The following is a 21724-nucleotide window of genomic DNA, read 5'->3' as shown; positions in this document are numbered from 1 at the left end:
GAGGCCAGACCCGTTTTTTTGCAGGCTGTAAATTAGGCTACGTTCACACCGCAGTTACAAGTGACCTGAATCTGATTTTTTCGCTCATATGTGACCCATATCTGATTTGCTTTTGACAATGTGAACAGCACAAGTCGCATTGAATCTGACATTTTCTAATCAGATTCAGGCCACATTTAAATGTGGTACTGAATCGGATACGTATCGGATTTTTTTGAATGCGACCGCAGTCTGAACAGCCAGGTCGCATTTAATGCGACTTTGACGTCATTCTGACCCGCGCTGCACTGTTTTGTAAATGAATGACATTTACATTTCTCCTCTTCCTCCTTCGTGCAATCACCCGCTCACAAATTTGCCGGCTGCCGCCACACACTGTTTTTAGCATGAAGCCATACAGTCCCACGTTACCGGTTGCCGTTGCCATGTTCGCTTCCGTAAACACCGCTGTGGCGTGATGTCATCAATGATCAACTGCGCATGCGGGTCACTTCAGGAGCGTGAGCTGTTCACACAGCAATCCGTAGACAGGCTGCATTTAAAGAGGTAATGTGAACAGCCAAACAAAAAATCGGATTTGAGCCATAAATCGGAATTGCGCATTAAGACCTGCGGTGTGAACGTAGCCGTTTATTTCTGCTGTAAACGTCTTCGGGGATTGAGTCGTTTTTGGAGCCTCAAGCGGCCGTTTGAGGAAGTTCAGCCTTTTGACTGCGGGTTTTGAAACCCTCAGTCCACCTCGCAGGCGGAAGCTTCCCGGCGATGACCGTTCATAGCAGCTCACATGGGAGTTCTCCTTCAGGGTTTTCTGTCAGATGGAGTTTGTTTTGACTGAAAGTAAGATCTTAAATTAAATCTCTCAACCTGAGGAACACGCCCGCCGCGTTTCCGTGACGCGAGGTTTACCTGACAGACTAAACTCGGGGCAACAATCGCAACACGTGGTTTTACCGCGACGTCCCGTCGTCACCAGCAGGAACAACATGGCGGCGGCCTTCAGGAGGGTGTGCGGACAGACTTGGAGGTATTTGACTGTTTTTATCGTCATAGTGAACAGCTCGACGTCAGACATGTTCACTCTGGCGTCGCGTGGCAGAAACGAAATGACTGTGACGTATTCATCGTTTCGCCGACTGTGTGTGTGTGTGTGTGTGTGTGTGTGTGTGTGTGTGTGTGTGTGTGTGTGTGTGTGTGTGTGTGTGTGTGAGTGAGAGAGCGAGAGCGTCCTGGTTGTTCAGTTTACACTAAATTAACGTAAAATCGCGTCTAAAGTACAAACGCCGGTTTGAATGTGACGTCAGACAGGTGAGGAGTGTTAGAGTCGGACTGATGACGTTTCTGTCTTTGGTAACATTAACCTGCTGTGTCATATTTACCTGTTTATCATGTGAATAGGTGAGTTTAACGGTCACATGTGGCTGGTTGCTCGTGATGACGACAGAGATGGCAGAATTATTTAAAGGGATTACATTTATTTGAAATATTTCAGTAAAGCAGAGACGGTCAGAGAATTATTTTAAGTACATAAACGTTTATTATGTATTTTGCAGTTTTTAACTGAATGTTTTACTTGTTTGCAGAGTTTCTTCTCTGAGCTGCAGCCGGCAGAGGGCCCTGAGCACAGGTGAGTCCCTCTGCTCCTCCCCCTCCAGCAAGGTGTTCCCAGCTTAAACACGCCAACCCCGTTAAACCACACCAACTTCACTATAAACACGCCCACATCGTAACCTTGTCAATAACAAAAAGAAGCACCCAAAGCTTCTTTTCGTAAACTGCCAAATGTAGACCAAAGCAGCACAAGCTTAATTTACCAGACACCATCCTGTCTGGGTTCATGACATCATCATGACATCATCCAGAGGTGCTCGCTGGATTTCACCAAGCTGGTTTCACTTGATCCAGCAACACCCACGTCAGCTGGTTTACTATCAGTCAGCAGAAACCAATCAGCTCTCTCCATCTCACCAGGTCGTACCTTCCTGCCCCGCCGCTGGCCCCTCCCCCTCCTGTTGGTGTCAGGGGGTGGTGGTTACCTTGGTTACCAGCACTACAAGTGGGGCGGCCAACAAGAAGATGGAGCCCTGCCCCCTCTGGCCACACCCACACAGGTGAGAGAGAACACACCATCTTCTTCTACTTCTCCTCTTTCTTCTCCTCCTCCTCCTCCCCTCTCCTCCTGTGCCGTCTCCAGACAGAGAGCCCCTCTCTGTTCTTATTGATCTGTCAACTGATCCCATTTTGATCACTGTGATCACCTCTGTCTTACTGCTGATGCAATCAAAATATTTCCTGCTGCTCCTTCACAATAGAAGATTTCCCCTGACATCAGGCGGAATGCTTTTATTATGAAGTTACAGGAAATGTTGGCCAAAAGCTTTGTTAACTGACCTTACATTCAATTGGTTCACTGGGTGAAAGGTGACAGCGATGTCATCATTCACTGGGTGAACGGTGACAATGATGTCATGGTGGCGAGGTCACTGTGTACGCCACGTTGACACATTGCTTCCTCACTCAGGCCATGCCTCCTCTGTTCAACGGCTTCGCTGCCTCCTGATTGGCTGGTTCACTGAGGATATGGTCTGACTGGTCAATGAGTAAGAAGTAGACCCTGTGGTGTTTGTAAACAGCGTGCCGTATTTTGTAGGCGGAGCCAAACTGGTGGCAGAAAAAAAAGACATTTGTGTAGTAGTGCTGTCGCGTTTAAATATATAAATATGTATATAACATCATAACAATGACTAATGTATTGTTTATTCCAAACATGATTTAAAATGACTTAATGAATTAATATCACAATTAATATATCTATGTTTATATAACTGTAACATCAATTAATATTTTTCTAATTTCTTTCTTACTAATTAACATTCAAAATAAAAAAATATAAAAAATAACACGATAAAAATACATGCATAATAAAAATTAAATAATTTGTATTGCAATACAAATTTATAAGTCATGTTGTTTCTGTATTTAATCTGCTTATTTGCCCTCTGCAGACTGTATTGCACAGGGGAGGGGTGGGTTTAGGGCAGGTGGGCGGGGCTTAATGAAGGGAAGGCAGGGCTCATCACTATAAACACCTCTGTCTCGCTCCGTCACGTCTTCTTCTCTGCTCTCCGTGACCAGACTCGTCTGCTTCTTCTTCTTCTTTGGTTGATATTTAAACGGCATTATGTGTCGTCAGCCGCCCGTCTCCACGGCGGCAAAGCATTCATGGTAAGGTTCCTCCGCCGTCACCGTGGCAGCGGCGGGCGTCAGCGGCGTGACCTGCTGCGGCAGGTGAGGCGGCGGTGGCGGCGGCGACAGGCTGCCAATGGAGAGAAAGATGAGGGAGGAGGAGGAGGCAGAGGAGTGAGGATGAGAACGACAGCTCGATTCAGGTGGGAGACGAAGAAAAGAAGATTTCAAGATTGAGAGCAGGAATTCTGATCAATAATCAATCATTAATAATATATTAAGTCCTGAAGGTGATCAAAGTAGAAACAACAGTTAAATGTTCAGACAGACAGAGAGAGGTAGAGAGGGGATTAGTGTGTGTGTGTGTGTGTGTGTGTGGGGGTGTGTGTGGGTGTGTGTGTGGAGGGGGTGGCGACAGCTAGTTTAGCAGGTCAGCTATTTTAGCTTAAGTGCTAATCCTGTGCTAACCTGCTAACCCAGTTAGCTTCCACTGAGGGAAGAGAGTTCATGATGTTTACTTTTACAAGGTTCAAGACTATTTATACATATATATATATATATATATATATATATATATATATATATATATATATATATATATATATAACTGACTCTAGTCCTGGTTCTCCTGTAGTCCTGATTCTCCTGTAGTCCTGGTTTTCCTCTAGTCTTGCAGCTGATGGTCCTGATTCTGCTCTAGTCCTGGTTCTCCTCTAGTCCTGCAGCTGATGATCCTTGTTCTGCTGTAGTCCTGGTTCTCCTCTAGTCCTGGTTCTCCTCTAGTCCTGGTTCTGGTCATCAGTAGATCTGATGTGATTTAATTGTATTTAAGATCTCACGTTGTGTTAGCATCACTGTTAGCATTGCTACTAGCTTTATTGTAGCTCACTTAGCAACTGTGTGAAGCATTAGCTCCTCCTCCTCTTCACCACGCCCTTCTCATACAAGCCCCACCCCTCCACACCTGTCCACGCCCATCGTTGTTTTTACCTCCTCATGTCCCCCCCTCATGTCTCCTCATGTCCCCCCTCATGTCTCCTCATGTCCCCCCCTCATGTCTCCTCATGTCTCACCCCTCATGTCTCCTCATGTCCCCCCTCATGTCTCCTCATGTCTCCCCCCCTCATGTCTCCCTCCTCATGTCCCCTCATGTCCCCCCCTCATGTCTCCCCCTCATGTCCCCTCATGTCTCCTCATGTCTCCCCCCTCATGTCCCCTCATGTCTCCTCATGTCCCCCCCTCATGTCTCCCCCTCATGTCTCCTCATGTCTCACCCCTCATGTCTCCCCCCTCATGTCTCCTCATGTCTCCCCCCTCATGTCCCCTCATTTCTCCCCCCTCATGTCTCCTCATGTCCCCCCTTCATGTCTCCTCATGTCCCCCCTCATGTCCCCCCCTAATGTCTCCCCCCTCATGTCTCCCCCCTCATGTCCCCTCATTTCTCCCCCTCATGTCTCCTCATGTCCCCCTTCATGTCTCCTCATGTCTCCCCCCTCATGTGTCCTCATGTCCCCCCTAATGTCTCCCCCCTCATGTCCCCCTCTCATGTCTCCCCCCTCATGTCCCCTCATGTCTCCTCATGTCCCCCCTCATGTCTCCTCATGTCCCCCCCTCATGTCTCCTCATGTCCCCCCTCATGTCTCCCCCTCATGTCCCCTCATGTCTCCACCTCAAGTCCTCTCATGTCCCCTCACGTCCCCCCTCATGTCTCCCCCCATGTCCCCTCATGTCTCCTCATGTCTCCCCCCTCATGTCCCCTCATGTCTCCCCCCTCATGTCCCCTCACGTCTCCTCATGTCCCCCCCTCATGTCTCCCCCGCATGTCCCCTCATGTCTCCGCCCTCATGTATCCTCATGTCCCCCCTCATGTCTCCCCCCCATGTCTCCTCATGTCTCCCTCTCATGTCCCCTCATGTCCCCCCCATGTCTCCCCCCCATGTCTCCTCATGTCTCCCCCCTCATGTCTCCTCATGTCCCCCCTCATGTCTCCCCCTCATGTCTCCTCATGTCTCCCCCCTCATGTCCCCTCATGTCTCCCCCCTCATGTCCCCTCACGTCTCCTCATGTCCCCCCCTCATGTCTCCCCCGCATGTCCCCTCATGTCTCCGCCCTCATGTATCCTCATGTCCCCCCTCATGTCTCCCCCCCATGTCTCCTCATGTCTCCCTCTCATGTCCCCTCATGTCCCCCCCATGTCTCCCCCCCATGTCTCCTCATGTCTCCCCCCTCATGTCTCCTCATGTCCCCCCTCATGTCTCCCCCCCATGTCTCCTCATGTCTCCCCCCTCATGTCCCCTCATGTGTCCTCATGTCTCCCCCCTCATGTCTCCCCCCTCATGTCCCCTCATGTCTCCTCATGTCTCCCCCCTCATATCTCCTCATGTCTCCCACCTGATGACTCCTCATGTCTCCCCCTCATGTCCCCTCATGTCTCCTGTTATCCCCCCCCCCCCCCCCTCACCTGTCTCACCCTGTATCTCATTAAATCTCATTGAATCTCATGATCAGGCTCCAGGGGCCCCGTTTGGCCCTCCATCGCCGTCTGAGCGTGCTCAGTGGCAGCGTGTCTCGACCTGCTTCTTGGCGCCGTCGGCCAATCGCCTTCCTCTGCTACGTCCTGTCGGTCAGTGCTCTGCGGCCGCTGGCCAATCGGGTAAGAGCGACTGCCTGCCAAGTTCTGATTGGACGAAGAGAAATGGGGCTTCACCTCGTCTCCTCTCTTCTTCCAGTTTTACCTTCACCTCTTTAAGTCTCCAAAACTAATATTAGTTTATTAAAAACAGGAAATTATTTATTAATAAAGAATTAATTTATAAACGTACCTCAGGTACTCTGGTCTCTACAGGTACTCTGGTCTCTACCTGTTCAGGTACTCTAATCTCTAGAGGTACTCTGGTCTCTACAGGTACTCTGGACCCTTACCTGTTCAGGTACTCTAGTCTCTACAGGTACTCGGGTCTCTACCTGTTCAGGTATTCTGGTCTCTACAGGTACTCTGGTCTCTACCTGTTCAGGTACTCTGGTCTCTACAGGTACCCTTGTCTCTACAGGTACTCAGGTCTCTACCTGTTCAGGTACCCTGGTCTCTACAGGTACTCTGGTCTCTTACCTGTTCAGGTACTCTGGTCCATACAGGTACTCTGGTCTCTACCTGTTCAGGTACTCTGGTCTCTACAGGTACTCTGGTCTCTACAGGTACCCTGGCCTCTACCTGTTCAGGTACTCTGGTCTCTACAGGTCCTCTGGTCTCTACAGGTACTCTGGTCTCTTATGTTTGATGGTTTACAAGAACACTCCACAGGGCCTTTAAACCTTTAAATTGTAAATGGTCAATGACCCAGACCGGAGCCCTGAGGAACCCCTCACTCAGTTTTAGTTCTGTCACTGGTATGATCACGTTGCTTCTCCATCAGGTGATAATATGTTGACAAATCACCACAAATACGAGCTGGTGGTTGTTGACGGTTCAGGGACCTGATCACACAGCGGGGTTCATATTTTATCTGGTTTCACTCATGTCCGTGCAGCGTTTGGGGTTCAAAGTCGCCATTAGGATACTTTTTTTATCCCTCAGGAAATTGTACGGCTGTACGCTCCATAAACGTAGTGATATAAAAACTTAATGTCAAGATGATCCTGCCAAAATAAGAGTACCGTAGATGACCATTTAGTAGCCCGGGCGTTTAATATGCTAAATCGACTTGGAGCCCAGGCGTTTATAAGAACCAGGCGCGTATTTGCAACAGGCTACAATTTATTTTTGCAATGAGCAGCACCAGACCATCATGCAAAGAACAAGGAGCTCACCATAGCACCACTGGAACAAAACTACTTTTTCCCCCCGACGCATCTTTATTGACATCAGACAATAAATACAAAGACAGTTTGTCTGTTACCGCGACACAGGGAGCTGATCAGAGCAGTGTTATGAATGATAACGGAAGGGGGGGTCGATCGCGGTAATTTCAACACTGTACATTAGCGCATTTATCTATATCCCTATATCCCTCAGTCTAGCGCGCCTGTGTTTGTGTGTCTGTGTGTGTGTGTGCGCGCGCCTGCATGCGAGAGAGAGAGAGAGCGGGAGGAGGGGCTGACTGACAGAAGAGGTGAGAGCCGGTGAAGTGCTGTTAAAAAAAAACTTTTGTTTTCTGTGCAAGACTATGGTAAACACTTAATCGCCCGGGCGTTTAATTGAACCGGCGTTTATTATGCCAAATGAGGTCGGACCCCGGCGGCTATTAGAGCACAGGCGCGTATTTGCACGCGGGCGATTATTTGGTCATCTACGGTAATTCAATATAACTGAAATGTAATTGTTTACGATATATTTACGATATTTCTGATGATTATTATATCTACGATATTTACGATATATAAGAAGTTTGTGATATTTACGATATTTACGATGTTTACTATGTTTGCCATATTTGCGATGACCCTGATGATGGGAATTCACCATGATCAACTTATTGTTGAAAACAGGAAACGTAAGAAATGAAAACAGGTTTCTGATTCTCTCGTCTTTAAACGTCTCCTTCCTCCTCCTGTTTCCTCCTCCTACTCTCCTCTTCTCCTCCTTCTTCTCTTCTTCCTCTTCAACACATTCCTGTGACATCACCGTGGTCTCCGCACCGGATCAGGGGTATTTAACGTGGTTTCCTGTGCGCTCCTGCAGGTGGCGCTGTACCGCTCCTTCCCGACCCGCCTCCTCTCTCGGACGTGGGGTCGCCTGAACGGCGTGGAGCTCCCCAGCTGGCTCCGGAAGCCCGTCTACTCCCTCTACATCTGGACCTTCGGGGTCAACATGCAGGTCTGGACCACCAGGACTGTTGTTGGAGGGGGTCTGGGGGTCCTTCCACTTAATGTAGACCACATAGATGTTAATATGCGATGGCCCCGCCCCTCCACGTGGCCCCACCCTTCTTTTGGGCGACCATGGGAAAAGAATATGTACTGTTGATGATTCTGCTTCTTCCTCTTCACAATACTCACTGTCTGCCTGTCTGCCTGCCTGTCTGCCTGTCTGTCGTCCAATAGGAAGCAGCGGTGGAGGATTTACATCACTACAGGAATCTGGGGGAATTTTTCCGTCGACGTCTGAAACCTGCAGTCAGACCGCTCTGCGCCTCCTCTTGTCTGGTAGTGCTCCTCCTCCTCCAAACACCTGTTGTGTATCTTCATACGTTATTAATCATCTGATCTTCGTCCTCCTCTTCGTCAGATTTCTCCGGCTGATGGGAAAATCCTCCACTTTGGCCAGGTGAAGAACTCGGAGGTGGAGCAGGTGAAGGGGGTCACCTACAGTCTGGAGAACTTCCTGGGTCCACAGAAGAGGCGGGTCAATGGTAAGGCCACGCCCCCTCCACCCCCAACAGTTTGTATTGTTTATAAGAACCGAGAGTCCGTCCCCCCAGGCCTCCAGACCTCCAGAAGACACGCCCCCGAAATCATCATCATCATAATCATTTGGTCTTTATTTGGGACCTGGTGGTCTTTTTTGGGACTCTTGGGGGGGTTGAGCTCAGGAGGTAGAGCGGGTTGGCTGGCAACTGCAAGATTGCCGGTTCGATCCCGGGCTCCTCCTAGCTGAGTGCCTGGTGTCCCTGAGCAAGACACCTCACCCCAATTGCTCCTGACGAGCTGGCTGTCGCCCTGCGTGGTTGACTCCGCCGTCGGTGTGTGAATGTGTGAGTGAACGGGTGAATGTCAGTCATTCCTGTAAAGCACTTTGGAGAAAAGCGCTATATAAATGAGGCCATTTACCATTTACTCTTGTCAAGTCTGGAGAGCTAGTTGGGTCCACATCCTGTCTTCAGACTGTCCCTTGTCTTTGTCTCCAGACCCCTCCTCGTCCTTCAGGGACCTCCTCCTGTCGAGTCCTGATAACGACCTGTTCCACGTGGTGGTCTACCTGGCTCCAGGTGACTACCACTGTTTCCATTCGCCGACGGACTGGAGAGTGGAGCTCCGCCGGCACTTCCCAGGTGAGACTCACTTCCTGTCTGTACCCGCCCAGCTGTCGCGCTGCCCTTCACCCGGCTGTCTCTCTGTGCACGTTAGGCTCGTTACTGTCGGTGAACCCCGGCGTCGCCCGTCTGGTCAAAGAGCTCTTCTGCCTTAACGAGCGCGTGGCGCTCACCGGCCAATGGCAGCACGGCTTCTTCTCGTTAACGGCGGTCGGAGCCACGAACGTTGGCTCCATCAGGGTTTACTTCGACCAGGTGAACAATTCTACTTCCTGTTTATACTTTCACTCTATTGTTATTATTATTTAAAAAAATTTGTTCATTCAAATTTTTATTGAAATCTAAAGTGGAGAACATTATACAGCACAACATTTCATCATCATTTATTATTTTTTTAAATAAAAAATAATGTATAAATAAAAAATAATAATTATAAATTATTATTGTATATACCTACATATATGTGCTTGTGTGTATGTATATGTATATATTTATATATATATATAATTATTAGATTGTTTAAATTTATGTTTTGATTCATTTTTATTTCTTTACTGAACTTTGGTCATAAAGTAATATATTTAAATGATATTTTTATATTTATATACTCGCGTATATATATTTACATGTATTATTTTTTTTTTATATTTTTTATATTGTCATATTTTAAAAATCACTTAACAGACTTAATATTTAATGATGAATATATGAATGTATTTTGTTTGTTTTAATAATATCCATCCATCCATCCATTTTCTACCGCTTATCCTGTATTCAGGGTCGCGGGGGGGCTGGAGCCAATCCCAGCTGTCATTGGGCGAAGTGTTTTAATAATATATTTATGAATAATATATTTTATAATCAGTCTTGAATCAGAATGATTCTGTGTAATTATATCATTAATAATATAATCATTTAAAATGATATTTATTTAATAGTTGATTGAACGGGTTCTGTTGTCTACAGGAGCTTCAGACCAACGCTCCCCGCTACAATAAAGGCTCCTTTCACGACCGCAGCTACGTTGCCATCGATGATCGGGTGTTGAAGGTGGCGGGTGAAGGAGGCGTGGCGGGTGAAGGCGGCGTGGCCTCCGTGGAGGGCGACGGCGTGCTCCTGGAGAAGGGCGCGGCGGTGGGCGAGTTCAACCTCGGCTCCACCATCGTTCTGCTCTTCGAAGCGCCAAAAAACTTCAGCTTCAACCTGCAGCCAGGACAGCGAATCAGAGTGGGGGAGGGGCTCGGCAGCCTCTGATTGGCCGAGCTGCACGGCCAATAGGGCGGGGCCTGATGATGATGAACAACTGCTGGCGGCTGACGAAAGACAGATTTTATAAGAATTTGTGGCATTGTGCGAAATTTCCTGTGACAAAGAAGCTGTGGAGGACATGAAGAGAACTCAAACTCCCAGAATGCCTTGTGCCTCATGAAGGGTGAAACGCCAAACCTCATCTTTTTCTCCTTTGTGTCACTTGTCCAGAACTGTTTCTTCAATAACAGAAACAATAACCCATAAACATTCATAATTAACAGTCAAACATTCTGTTGAGCTGATATAAAATGTTCCTCTGTCCGAAACACTTCCGATGTTTGAAGCTTTATTGTTTTAAAAGGTTGTTTCCATTTCCAGTTTGGACCAATCAGAGACGTCAGATGCTGTCTGATGCAGCTGATTGGTTGAAAACCCAACAGGATGCCTGTGATTGGTCAAAAAAGACACATGATGTTAGTCATTCCTCCTGAATGTTTTCTTTCGTTCAGCTTCTGTACTTTTGTAAAACATGTAAAAAAATATATATATATATTTCTTTTTCAGGAACTTTGACTTTATTCTGCACAATTATTATTATTTAAAAAACACACTTATTTAACTTGGGACCACCATGGATATTATCTCTAATATATATATATATATATATGTGTATAAAAATATTAATATATATGAATATATAACATATAATATTAACCAGATTCTTTGTACTTTGTACATATTTTATGTAAGTTATTGTTCATTTTTATTTTACATCCTTCTGAATTAATGATGAACCTCAGAAACGTGAAACGTGTTTATTTATATATATTTTAGTGTTTTTACACCACTGCTGATGCCAGCCCACTCATTGGTTGGTCCTAGCCCCACCCCCGGCAGCAGAACCAGCAGCACAGCCAATAGGACGGTGGCGGGCAGCAGTTTCCGTAGCGATGGAAGCGCGGCTCCGCTAGCCCACCGTGTGACCAGCCATCGTCCGGGACCTCCTTCCCCAGCCACAGCTTCCCGTCCTGGGCCGCGGCACTCCGGGAGGAGAGGGAGCAGGAGGAGGTGCAGGTCTGCTGGGCCTTCACCCCCAGGAAGGAGGCCAGGTCCAGGTCCAAACCCGCTGCCCCACCTCTGGGCCGAGGCGTGTTCTGTCGACACTGAGGACACGGGATCCACACCTGGAGAGGGAGGGGCACAGGTTACGTCCCTGAGACTCATGGGAGTTGTAGTCCTGTGACATGAAACATTTAGTTGTTAGATTTTACTCATTAAGGGGCCGTTTCCATGACAACGGTTTCAACATAATTTTCTAAACAATGTCGTCTAAATGCAGAACTTTTTTAAAACGAGACCGTGGAAACGTAGCCTTAGTTGATGATGTCACCAGTTAAACCCGGCTGAGTGTTAATGATGTCACCAGTTAAACCCGGCTGAGTGTTGGTGATGTCACCAGTTAAACCTGGCTGAGTGTTGGTGATGTCACCAGTTAAACCTGGCTGAGTGTTGGTGATGTCACCAGTTAAACCTGGCTGAGTGTTGATGATGTCACCAGTTAAACCTGGCTGAGTGTTGATGATGTCACCAGTTAAACCTGGCTGAGTGTTGATGATGTCATCAGTCACCTGTTCGTTGATGACTGTGTCCAGTCTCTTCAGGCACGCCTGGCAGAAGGCGTGGCCACAGTGCAGTCGCCGCGGCAACCTCGTCACCAGGTCATAGCTTCCGAAGCACACGATGCACACCAGGTCCTGCCTCCTCAGTGACATCATCGTCTCAATGGTAACAGAGGAGGGAGGAGGGGGAAGGGGCTGACAGGTCACCTCCTCCACTTCCTCTTCCTCCTCTTCTTCTTCTTTTCTGTCGTCAGACATTTTCTTCTGAACGACAAGAGGAGCGTTTTTAATATCATGAAGGTGGCTGTTTAACCTGATTAGATCGCCATGGTAACTGATGCTGCAGACCATAAAGTCACATCAGAAATATTAAATATGAATATAATCACACACTACACCATTATAATAATAATAATAATTTAGGTGAATAATTTCACCTTATTTGCAACATTGTTTCTTTTACTGTAATATTGTTATTATTAAATCGCCCAATCAGATGATTCGAATGCAGCAAGAGGCCACACCCCTTTGAAAAGATACAGGAAGTTACCTGGAAGTCCTTCCTGACTCTTCACATCGCGTTCTCTTCTTCTTTGGTTTTTGTTGTTTCCAAGGTATTCTTTCATCTCCTTCTTCTTCTTCTTCTTCTTCTTCTTCTTCTTCTTCTTCTTCTTCTTCTTCTTCTTCCTCTTCTTCTTCTTTTCTATTTCACTCTTTCATATTCTCGAGTTTTTCTTTGCTGATTCTCTTTGTTTGTTCTTATTAATTTTCAACTTTCCTCTTCTCCTTTTCTGTCATCTTTCTTCTCATTTGTTTTGATCTCTTCTTCCTCTTCCTTCCTTTCTCTCTTTTAGTCTCCTCTGTTTGTTGGTTGTCGTCGTTTTCTTTCTGCTTCAGAGAGAGAGAGAGAGAGAGACAGAGAGAGAGCAAGAGAGAGAGAGAGTTGCCTTCATCAATAATTCAGCCTCCCTTGGCCCACAGCAGCAAGACACTTATTATTTATATCTGGAACGTTATTTGCAATATAACATAAATGTGTCATTCTAATCTTTAAATTACTAAACATAAATATGAAAGAAACAAAAACAATCATAACAATTGATTAAAACTGTAATTTAAATACACAGAAACAGTAAAAATGTAGAAATGAAATTATCCCAAAGATAATAAACAAGCCAAATACAATAAATCTGTATTAACACCGTATAAAAGAATATATATATATATATATATAAAGAAGACCGTATAGATCAATAACTTAAAAAGTGTCAAACATTTAATCAACAGCATCGTGTTTAAGTCACATTGAATCATCGTTCAAAGTTTAGTTGATCAATAATCTGATCTGTAACCTGATCAGCTGATAGAAAGTGGAGCTGCTCTCAGGTTCCTATTGGCCGCTGTGTCGGCCTATCAGGTTACAGCTCAGGTCGGACTGAGGTCGCCTAGCAACGGAGACACACGAGAAAACATTTGTATTCAAACAATTTTGAGAGTTAAAGTTAAATTAGAAGAATTAATGAGGTTTAAATATTAGAAATAAAGTTTAATTTTGAGAAATAATAAAATTGGATGATGAGAAACCAGAACGTTAATTATAAGAAACAATAAAGTTTAATCATGAGACTGAATAAGGTTTTTTTATGAGAAATATAACGTTTTATTTATGTGAGTCTTTGAACGCACCGCCATTCAAACTGCTGCTCTGCCCTTTGACCTCTCAGGCTTCATTCAGGCTGCAGGGTCACCTGCAGACAACACTGGGCTGAAACCACAGAATACATTCATACCATTTCATTATTTTTTTTTATGTTAATATTCTAATATAAATATGTTGTTTGTGGTAAATATTCAAATATTTTATAAAACACTGTGATATTCATCATTTTTATTTCATCAACAAATGTTTTACAACATATAACCAGTCTCATATTTTCTGATTTCATTTCATTTATTATATTTTTCTGCATTTATGCTTCAAAAACTCCTTCATAGTAAAATCATCGTTGTGAAAAAATATAAATACTGTCTGGAAACTTCCTGAAAAAACCTAAATCATTTCATCCGAAGACAAAAAAATAATACTAAAAATATATATGAAATACAAAAAGTTGTTCGTCAGAAGAACATTTGATCATCACGTTCTATTTATGTCTCATATCTCTAAACATTATGGATCGATAAACTTCATCTTCTAATAACGGATCAATAATGAATATTTACAAAAAAGTCTGACGTGATTTTGTGTCGTTGTCATGGCAACGTCACAGAAACAGTTCAGCATCGGCCATTTTGTGACTCTTCAGATTATTTTTTAGAGATATAAATAAATAAAAATATTAATATCTGGCGTCTTTACGTTTAAATTAATTTGAATTAAACATCTTTGAGCTGCTGAGACACAAAATGGCCGCCGCTGAGGAAAAGAGCTTTTCTTCCTTCTTTTTCACTCGAGAAGTTTTTCATCACGCCTCCTCTCATTTCCTCTCACACCTCCTCTCATTTCCTCTCACATCTCCTCACGCCTCCTCTCATCTCCTCTCATTTCCTCTCACGCCTCCTCTCACGCCTCCTCTCACACCTCCTCTCACACCTCCTCTCGAGCCTCCTCTCACACCTCCTCTCACGCCTCCTCCGCCATCATGGAGGATCCACACTAGCCTCACATGCACAAGGAGGCGAAGAGGTGAGGAGGCAAGGAGGCGAGGAGGCGAGGACGAAAGGAGGCAGGGAGGCGAGAAGGCGAAGAGGTGAGGGGACAAGATGGCCAGGGGACAAGGAGGTGAGGAGGCAAGGAGGCAAGGAGGCGATGAGGCAAAGGGGCAAAGAGGTGAGGGGACAAGGAGATGAGGAGAGGAGGGGACAAGGAGGCGAGGAGGCGAAGAGGCGAAGAGGCGAGGAGGCAAGGAAACAGCTGTATCCTGTAAGTCTTGTATCAGGTGACATAAACGCTGAACCTGAAGGTTTGAAACGCATCATTAGTTGCTCTGGAAACCAGGATGTCTCGTCTGGTCTTAGTGAGCTAAGGGAGCGAGGAGACACCATAATGGAAAGCACTGTTTCTTCTTCTTCATGTTGTCAGCCGGAAGCAAAGATGAAGCCAATTACAGTCCTCCCGCCGCCGTGACATCACTTCCTCCTCCTGCAGCGGTAGCAGCAGGCGGGGCACCTCCCCCCCCCCTCCTCCTCATCGCCAGCCTCCTTCACGACGTACGGCGGGGGGGCGGAGCTCCGCACGCCATATGGGTTCCCATCGGAGCTGCTCAGAGCCCCGGGATTGGCTATCACCGTGGACATGTCATCGGAGGGGCGGAGCTTAGCCCGGGGGATGGTCACCTGACCGTAAGGGTTGTCAGGAGAGACGTTGATGTTTGCTGACATGGCAACGCGTAACAGCAGGGCGGGGCTAAAGATGATCAGAGAGCCGTCCAATCAGGGAGCCGTCCAATCAGGGACAGAGCGCTCTGAGAGGGAGGGAGAGATTAACTGTGATACACGTATGTAAACTACATTCAGATATCATTTAACTTTATTTTATTTATCTCTCTTCACATTTATTGCATTTTACTTTATTCAACTTCACATTACTGTACTTTGTGTACTTTGTGTACTCCCTATACTTACAAACACATCCTTCTTCCTGTTCTGCTGCATTTTATCAGATTAGTGTGAACTTGGACTTTTATTGTGAAAAAATGTTGCTGCTCATCCGATGCTAACACGCTAAAGTTCTGTGGTTCTCGTTGCAGACACCTTTAATGTTCCGTCTCTGTATTGAGAACTTGCTGCTGATCACTGATCACTGATCAGCAGCGTATCGATCGATCACAGACAACTTTCACCGTGAAACTGAAGACACTTGAACACAGGAGGATTGTGGGTGAAGTTGTGCAGCTTCACCTGACTCACCTGTTCAGAGCGCCGGCCTTCTTCCTCTCCTTCTTCTTCTTCTCCTTCTTCTTCTTCTTGAAAGATGAACTTCTTCTTCAGCTGTTTTTATCCCGTCTTCTTCTCTGTTGGTCGAGTTCAAATGAACTGAAGGAAAGTATGAAATCTCTCTCTTTCTACTTTTCACTGTGTGTGAATCTGACTTGACCGCCTCGCCCAAACCTGTTTTACCTGCTGACACTCCCTCCCTCTCTCTCTCTCTCTCTCTCTCTCCTTGTTGTTTCTCTGAAGCTCCACCTCTCTCTCTCTCTCATTTTTCTTCTGTTTTTATTATATTGTATAATAAAAACTAACAATGTTCTATCAGCTCTTCATTTTTATATATTTTTTTATAAAAAGTAATATATGTGTGTATATGTATATATATATATCCATCCATCCATCCATTTTCTACCGCTTATCCTGTATTCAGGGTCGCGGGGGGGCTGGAGCCGATCCCAGCTGTCATTGGGCGAAGGCAGGGTTCACCTGGACAGTCTTATCACAGCTGACATGTAGAGACAGACAACCATTCACTCTCACATTCACACCTACAGGCAATTTAGAGTCATCAATGAACCTATCCCCATCCTGCATGTCTTTGGACTGTGGGAGGAAGCTGGAGAACCACAAGAAGAGTTTGAGGAAACATTGAAACGAACGAATGAAATGTTGAAGAACAAACGTCTGAACTGGTTAGACAGAAACTCATCCTCCCAGCAACAAGCCCCGCCCACACGCTGCTGCTATTGGCTGGATTTGTACAGGTATTCTTTGAGAATGAGCTATTTCAGCTATTCGAGCCCCCGGGTCTGAAAAGTGAAAGCCGACGAGGTGAATTACCTGACTAGCAGCGTGCTTTCATGCCGTCATTGAAACGTGTTTGGTAAAAAAGGGCGGGCACTTTCAACCAACACGTGGCCTGCGATTGGATGAACCAACTGTCAATCATACTCTTAGAAGCCAGTACACGTGTAGGGACTTTCTTTGTTTAAGTTTCTCCAGTCGACTGACCTCGGACCAGTCGCCTCTGTGAGTCACATGACACTCACTGAAGCCACGCCCCTAACTGCCAGCGCAGGTTGTAGTTCACCGGTTATGTGAAATCTGCATTCAATGAATCTGGTCCTTAAAGCTGCACTCTCTCTGCTGGCCACCAGGGGGCGACTCCTCTCTGGTTGTATAGAAGTCTATGAGAAAATGGTCCTACTTCTCTCTTGATGTATTATCTCAGTAAACATTGTAAACATGAGTTTATGGTCTCAATCTCTAGTTTCAAGTCTTCTTCAATCCAGCATGATGTTCATTTAGTATATTATGGTCCATTTAGAGTCCACCAGACCAGAAAGATAAGATAAGATAAGATAAGATAAGATAGTCCTTTATTCGTCCCACAGTGGGGAAATTTACAGCGTTACAGCAGCAAGACAGTAAAAAAATAAGGATAATATATAATAAACATGCATTGACAAGAAAAGTACAATATAAAAAGGATATTAACACTAAGACTATATAAAGAAAGTTAAATAAAGTAGAATGTATAATGTACTGGAGTGACCAGTAGTTCAGGTTAGGGGGGGGTCATCTCTGTAAACAAAGTCTGCTTTCATATGCAGGACTTTGGTATCAAAACCGTTCTGGTTTCTGTTTCCGTACTGACCAATCAAAAGTCCGTGGCTGCATAAAAAAATAATAAAAAAATAAAAAAATAATTAAATTTTGTGCACATAAATATCAATGTTAAATATTAACACTAATTATAATGTTTAATATTAATGTTAGCTTTGCTGTTATGTTTAAATAAAGTAAAATATTTTTTAAATAAAGTAAAATAAAATAAAAAAAAGAATAAAAAAAGAATAAAATAAAATAGACTTTAATTTTGTGCCAGGTACATACATATCAATGTTAAATATTAACACTAAATATAATATATCATATTAATGTTAGATATGTTGTTATTGTGAAATAAAGTAAAACAATAAAATAAAAAATAAAAGGACCCCCAGCCCCCCCCCCCTCCCCCTTTCCGTTTCCCGCGGAAGCCCCTCCCTGCTAGCCGTTAGCCGCATAGCTCTGTAGCCGGACGAGCAGAGGAGTAGCCGGGAGAACCGAGGAGGAAAAACCCGGAGAAGATGCGGGAATGAGTCCGGCGGAGGACGGCCGAGGAGCGCGGTGACCGGACAGTGAGTCTGCCGCCGCGGAAAGCCGCTTCACGGGGCGTCGATGCGGCCGAAGACGCCGAAGAAGTGGAAAAACAGCGAACCTCCTCCCGACTCTCCCAGCGCTCCTCCTCCGCCCGCTGCTGCCCTCATCCCCCCTCAATCCACCGGAGAACCGAGCACCGACACTAAACCCAACACCGTAAGCGTGTTTACGTCCGTTCGTCCGCCCGTTGGTTTGTTTGCGGGACGGTTTAAATAAAGTTTGAACAGCCGTTAGCCCCGTTAGCTTCAGTGCCCTCCCCCTTAGTTCTGATGGAAACTTCAGGCGTTAGCCTGCTAGCTTCTCTTTCCCATTGGTTGTAATGAGAAGGAAGCTAGCGTTAGCCTAGCTTCACTTTTACACCAGTTTAAAGGCTCCGAGACGATGACGGGACTTTAACCCGAGTTAAAACGAGAGGACCCGACGTGGTCCAGGTCTGAGGGGGTCCGGAAGGAGTCTGTCACGTTTAGGAAGGCTGTTGTGACATTGACAGGACAACATTGATCACGTATCGGCTGTGACAGGACAACATTGATCAGCTGTTATCAGAGATGTGAACCTGTGTTAGTGTGTTAGTTTGTGATCGTCCTGATGGTTTCTAAGATGTTTGGAAGGTTTTAATAACACACCATTAGCTTGTATTACAAGTAAAGCAGCTGCATGACGTCACTTCAACATGTATGTTGACATGTACAGATGTATTAACACGTTACTCCTCTCTACAGACCACCATGTTACCCACTCGCCCTTGCTGTTAGAGAGAGAGAGAAAGAGAGAGACTGTGTGTGTGTGTGTGTGTGTGTGTGTGAGTGTGAGTGTGAGTGTGTGTGTGAGAGAGAGTGAGATCCAAGATGGGGTTCGGTCGGGATCTGAGGAATTCCCATGAGGGATTACTGAAGCTGCAGGACTGGGAGTTAAAGGTACACACACAGACACACGCGCGCACACACACGCACACACACACCGCTTGGTTTTATTGAAGGTGAGACGGGAAGACAGACAGTTAAGTTGCGGCACCGGCCTCTACCTACTCAGGTACTCTGGTCTCTACAGGTACTCTGGTCTCTACAGGTACTCTGGTCTCTACAGGTACTCATATGAGAATGTGTTTGGGGGGTCTGAGTCTCTGGTCTGGTCTCGGTGCATACTGAATACATATTTCCTGAGTAAAACTTAAGTGTGATTATGATGTGCTGTTTCCGTGTCTGTCGCCCCCTAGCTGCTGGAGACAGTGAAGCGTTTCATGACGCTGCGAGTGAAGAGTGATAAAGAGTACGCGGCCCTGCTGCTCAGCATGACTCAGCAAACGGAGAAACAGGAAGCTGCTGATTACGTCAGCACTGTGAGCAAGGTGAGCCGACTCACCTGTGGATTCAGGCCCAGAGGCGGTCCTGGTCTCAGTCGCTCTCCGTCTCAGTCCTGGTGTCACTCCTGGTCTCAGTCTCTCTCTCCGTCTCAGTCCTGGTCCCAGGTGGTCCGTCAGACAGAGGCTCTGGGTCGGGTCTTGAGGAGCCACGCTGACGACCTGAACTCGGGTCCTCTTCACCGCCTGGCCACGCTGATCCGGGACAAGCAGCAGGTGAAGAAGAGCTACCAGAGTCTTCATCAGCAGCTGGAGAGCCACAACCACAAGGTCTGCTGGGAAATCTCACCTCCAACCTCCCAATGTGATGACGTGCTGAGGGGGAGACGAAGCCCTGACGTTGTTGTTTCATCATTGCTAGGTAACCAGGACGGACCTGGACAAACTGAAGGCGACGTATCGTCAGCTGAGCCGAGACGCCAACAACGCCAAAGAGAAGTACAGAGAGGCCATGAGCAAAGGTTTTTATTGATTATTTATTATTTCAGAGTCTCCCATCTATTAATGGCCGTTAGTCTCCTTGCTGTTGATTCAGGGAACCAAAAAAATCATGTTTTTACCGAGCATTAGAACAAGTGTTTTATCAAAGGCAAACGACTTCAAGGTTCTCAAAGTTAAAACTGAGATAGTACATGTAAGTAATTAAAGCCCCGACTCATCCAATCACAGGCCGGGAGGCGGAGCGTGCTCGAGAGCGTTACGACAAAGCCACGGCGAAGCTCCACAACCTCCACAACCAGTACGTGTTGGCGGTGTGCGGTGCCCGGACGCAGCAGGACGAACACCGGCGCCACGCCGCCCCGGCACTGCTGGACGCTCTCCAGAGGATGCAGGAGGACATGACGCTCGCTCTGTGAGTCACAGCCTCTCTCTCTCTCTCTATCTATCTATCTATCTATCTATCTATCTATCTATCTATCTATCTATCTATCTATCTATCTATCTATCTATCCACACATATATTTATATATATATATATATATATATAAATATATATATATATATCAGGGTTGGAACGGTGCTGGAAATCCTTGAAAACACTTGAATTTCAGTCTGGTGTTTTTAAGGTTTGAAAAGTGCTTGGATTTAGAATAAAGTGCTTGAAATGTGTGTTCTATGTGATGACTATGATAGAACAGAAAAAAGAAGATCTCCATATTTGAGGGACTGAAAACAGCATTTCTGACATTTCTGCATGAAAAATGACTTTTGATGATGAACAGATGATGAAAATAGTTGGTGATTATATTTCTGTGGATCTGTTAGTGGAATTAGTTTTCCTTTAATTTGTGGTCCTTCTGTTAAAAGCTCCAAACATCATGTTGGTTGTTTAGAGGACAATAACATCTCATTTAATGTGATGAACAAGTGCAATAATAAGTAGACTGAATACTGAGGATTGGATTGACACAAATATGGAGTTTACCACAGCTGGAAGGTGCTGGAAAAGCATGGACATGCACCTGGAAATGCTTGGAAAGTGCTTGAATGTGACTTTGGAAAAGCTGTAGTACCCCTGGTAAATGTATATGCTGTGTGACGTATCTGTGTGTATTACTGCAGTAAAAGTATTCTGGAGGAGTACTGTGAGATCAGCAGTCTGCTGACGGAGGAGATCGTTAAAGTTCATCAGGAGATCTCGGCGGCGGTTGAGCAGATCGACCCGCTGGCCGAGTACCAACACTTCATCGACGCCTACAGGTCAGAGACGGTGGTTGCCCTAGTAACGGGGTCTGTCTCTTTCCTGGTTACCATGGTAACCGTGTCTGTCCCCCACCCCCCAGGTCTCCGGAGAGTCCCGAGGCGAGCGTGGACTTCGATGCGTCTCTGTTGGATGAGACAGACAACCTGCCGGCCAATGAGATCCTCTGGAACACGCTGACTGCCGACAGTCTCCAAGCCATGTGAGCTCCTACAAAATAAAACAGCGTCTCCTGTTGCCTGACAGCAGGTTTAAACAAGGTTTTATATGCGTAATAAAAAAAAAAAAAATGTATTCATGTTTTCTTGTCTTCGACCCTTCTTTGTTTGTTGCAGGCTGTCGTCGGCGTCGGAGGAACTTTCGCTGACTCAGCAGAATCTACGGACAAAGGAGGCGTTGGCCGACGATCTCGATAATAAAATCCAGACGAGTCAGCAGAGCGCCGAGAGGAAGAGCGAGTGAGAAGACGACGAGTTGCTAAGTGATAACAATCTCTCTCTTTCTC

General features: G+C 45.9%; 3 protein-coding genes across 8 annotated transcripts in view; 2 read left to right on the top strand and 1 right to left on the bottom strand.

The window, feature by feature from the left end:
- The first annotated feature begins 911 nt into the window (after nt 1-911).
- pisd (phosphatidylserine decarboxylase) lies at nt 912-10960 on the top strand. 3 transcript variants are annotated; one of them, XM_084035652.1, is made up of 9 exons: nt 912-1024; nt 1581-1624; nt 1969-2108; nt 7862-7996; nt 8224-8325; nt 8408-8531; nt 9027-9170; nt 9247-9407; nt 10119-10959. In XM_084035652.1, exons 1-9 carry the CDS (start codon nt 984-986, stop codon nt 10404-10406), a joined length of 1179 nt encoding a protein of 392 aa, XP_083891778.1. In that variant the 5' UTR covers nt 912-983; the 3' UTR covers nt 10407-10959. The 3 variants fall into 3 exon arrangements, with proteins under 3 accessions (XP_083891778.1, XP_083891779.1, XP_083891777.1); XM_084035653.1 differs by lacking the exon at nt 912-1024 and adding an exon at nt 5692-5836; XM_084035651.1 differs by lacking the exons at nt 912-1024; nt 1581-1624; nt 1969-2108 and adding exons at nt 3076-3386; nt 5692-5836 and having other exon boundaries at nt 10119-10960.
- Nucleotides 10961-11204: 244 nt separating this feature from the next.
- rnf224 (ring finger protein 224) lies at nt 11205-13825 on the bottom strand. 3 transcript variants are annotated; one of them, XM_084034798.1, is made up of 5 exons: nt 13709-13825; nt 13375-13467; nt 12574-12913; nt 12032-12292; nt 11205-11587 (listed from the first exon to the last, which is right to left on the bottom strand). In XM_084034798.1, exons 3-5 carry the CDS (start codon nt 12646-12648, stop codon nt 11282-11284), a joined length of 642 nt encoding a protein of 213 aa, XP_083890924.1. In that variant the 5' UTR covers nt 12649-12913; nt 13375-13467; nt 13709-13825; the 3' UTR covers nt 11205-11281. The 3 variants fall into 3 exon arrangements, with proteins under 3 accessions (XP_083890924.1, XP_083890925.1, XP_083890926.1); XM_084034799.1 differs by lacking the exon at nt 13375-13467 and having other exon boundaries at nt 12574-12910; nt 13709-13811; XM_084034800.1 differs by lacking the exons at nt 13375-13467; nt 13709-13825 and having other exon boundaries at nt 12032-12286; nt 12573-12913.
- A 4179-nt stretch (nt 13826-18004) lies between these two features.
- The window catches only part of fer (fer (fps/fes related) tyrosine kinase), a 9447-nt gene continuing 5727 nt past the window's right edge, over nt 18005-21724 (top strand). For both annotated transcript variants that reach the window (XM_084034774.1, XM_084034773.1), the window contains exons 1-9: nt 18005-18313; nt 18880-19074; nt 19374-19505; nt 19614-19787; nt 19879-19978; nt 20187-20370; nt 21081-21218; nt 21302-21421; nt 21555-21677. In XM_084034774.1, the coding sequence (XP_083890900.1) occupies nt 19006-19074; nt 19374-19505; nt 19614-19787; nt 19879-19978; nt 20187-20370; nt 21081-21218; nt 21302-21421; nt 21555-21677 (1040 nt within the window). In that variant the 5' untranslated portion in view covers nt 18005-18313; nt 18880-19005. The remainder of the gene's footprint in view (nt 18314-18879; nt 19075-19373; nt 19506-19613; nt 19788-19878; nt 19979-20186; nt 20371-21080; nt 21219-21301; nt 21422-21554; nt 21678-21724) is intronic.

This window comes from Eutrigla gurnardus, assembly GCF_963514095.1.
Source record: "Eutrigla gurnardus genome assembly, chromosome: 19".
Lineage (NCBI taxonomy): Eukaryota > Metazoa > Chordata > Actinopteri > Perciformes > Triglidae > Eutrigla > Eutrigla gurnardus.
Note: the sequence above shows the minus strand (reverse complement) of the source record. Positions and strands in the feature narration are given on the sequence as shown.

What these genes read in the sequence shown, in the direction of transcription:
- pisd (XM_084035651.1), top strand. Translation starts at nt 3,220, where the DNA reads ATGGTAAGGTTCCTCCGCCGTCACCGTGGCAGCGGCGGGCGTCAGCGG. An exon ending in ACAGAAGAGGCGGGTCAATG is followed by an intron (nt 8,532 to 9,026) that starts GTAAGGCCACGC and finishes CTTTGTCTCCAG; the next exon opens with ACCCCTCCTCGTCCTTCAGG. An exon ending in GCTCCGCCGGCACTTCCCAG is followed by an intron (nt 9,171 to 9,246) that starts GTGAGACTCACT and finishes TGTGCACGTTAG; the next exon opens with GCTCGTTACTGTCGGTGAAC.
- rnf224 (XM_084034798.1), bottom strand. Translation starts at nt 12,648, where the DNA reads ATGAAAGAATACCTTGGAAACAACAAAAACCAAAGAAGAAGAGAACGC. An exon ending in AGAGTCAGGAAGGACTTCCA is followed by an intron (nt 12,293 to 12,573) that starts GGTAACTTCCTG and finishes GCTCCTCTTGTC; the next exon opens with GTTCAGAAGAAAATGTCTGA. An exon ending in ACACAGTCATCAACGAACAG is followed by an intron (nt 11,588 to 12,031) that starts GTGACTGATGAC and finishes CTCCCTCTCCAG; the next exon opens with GTGTGGATCCCGTGTCCTCA.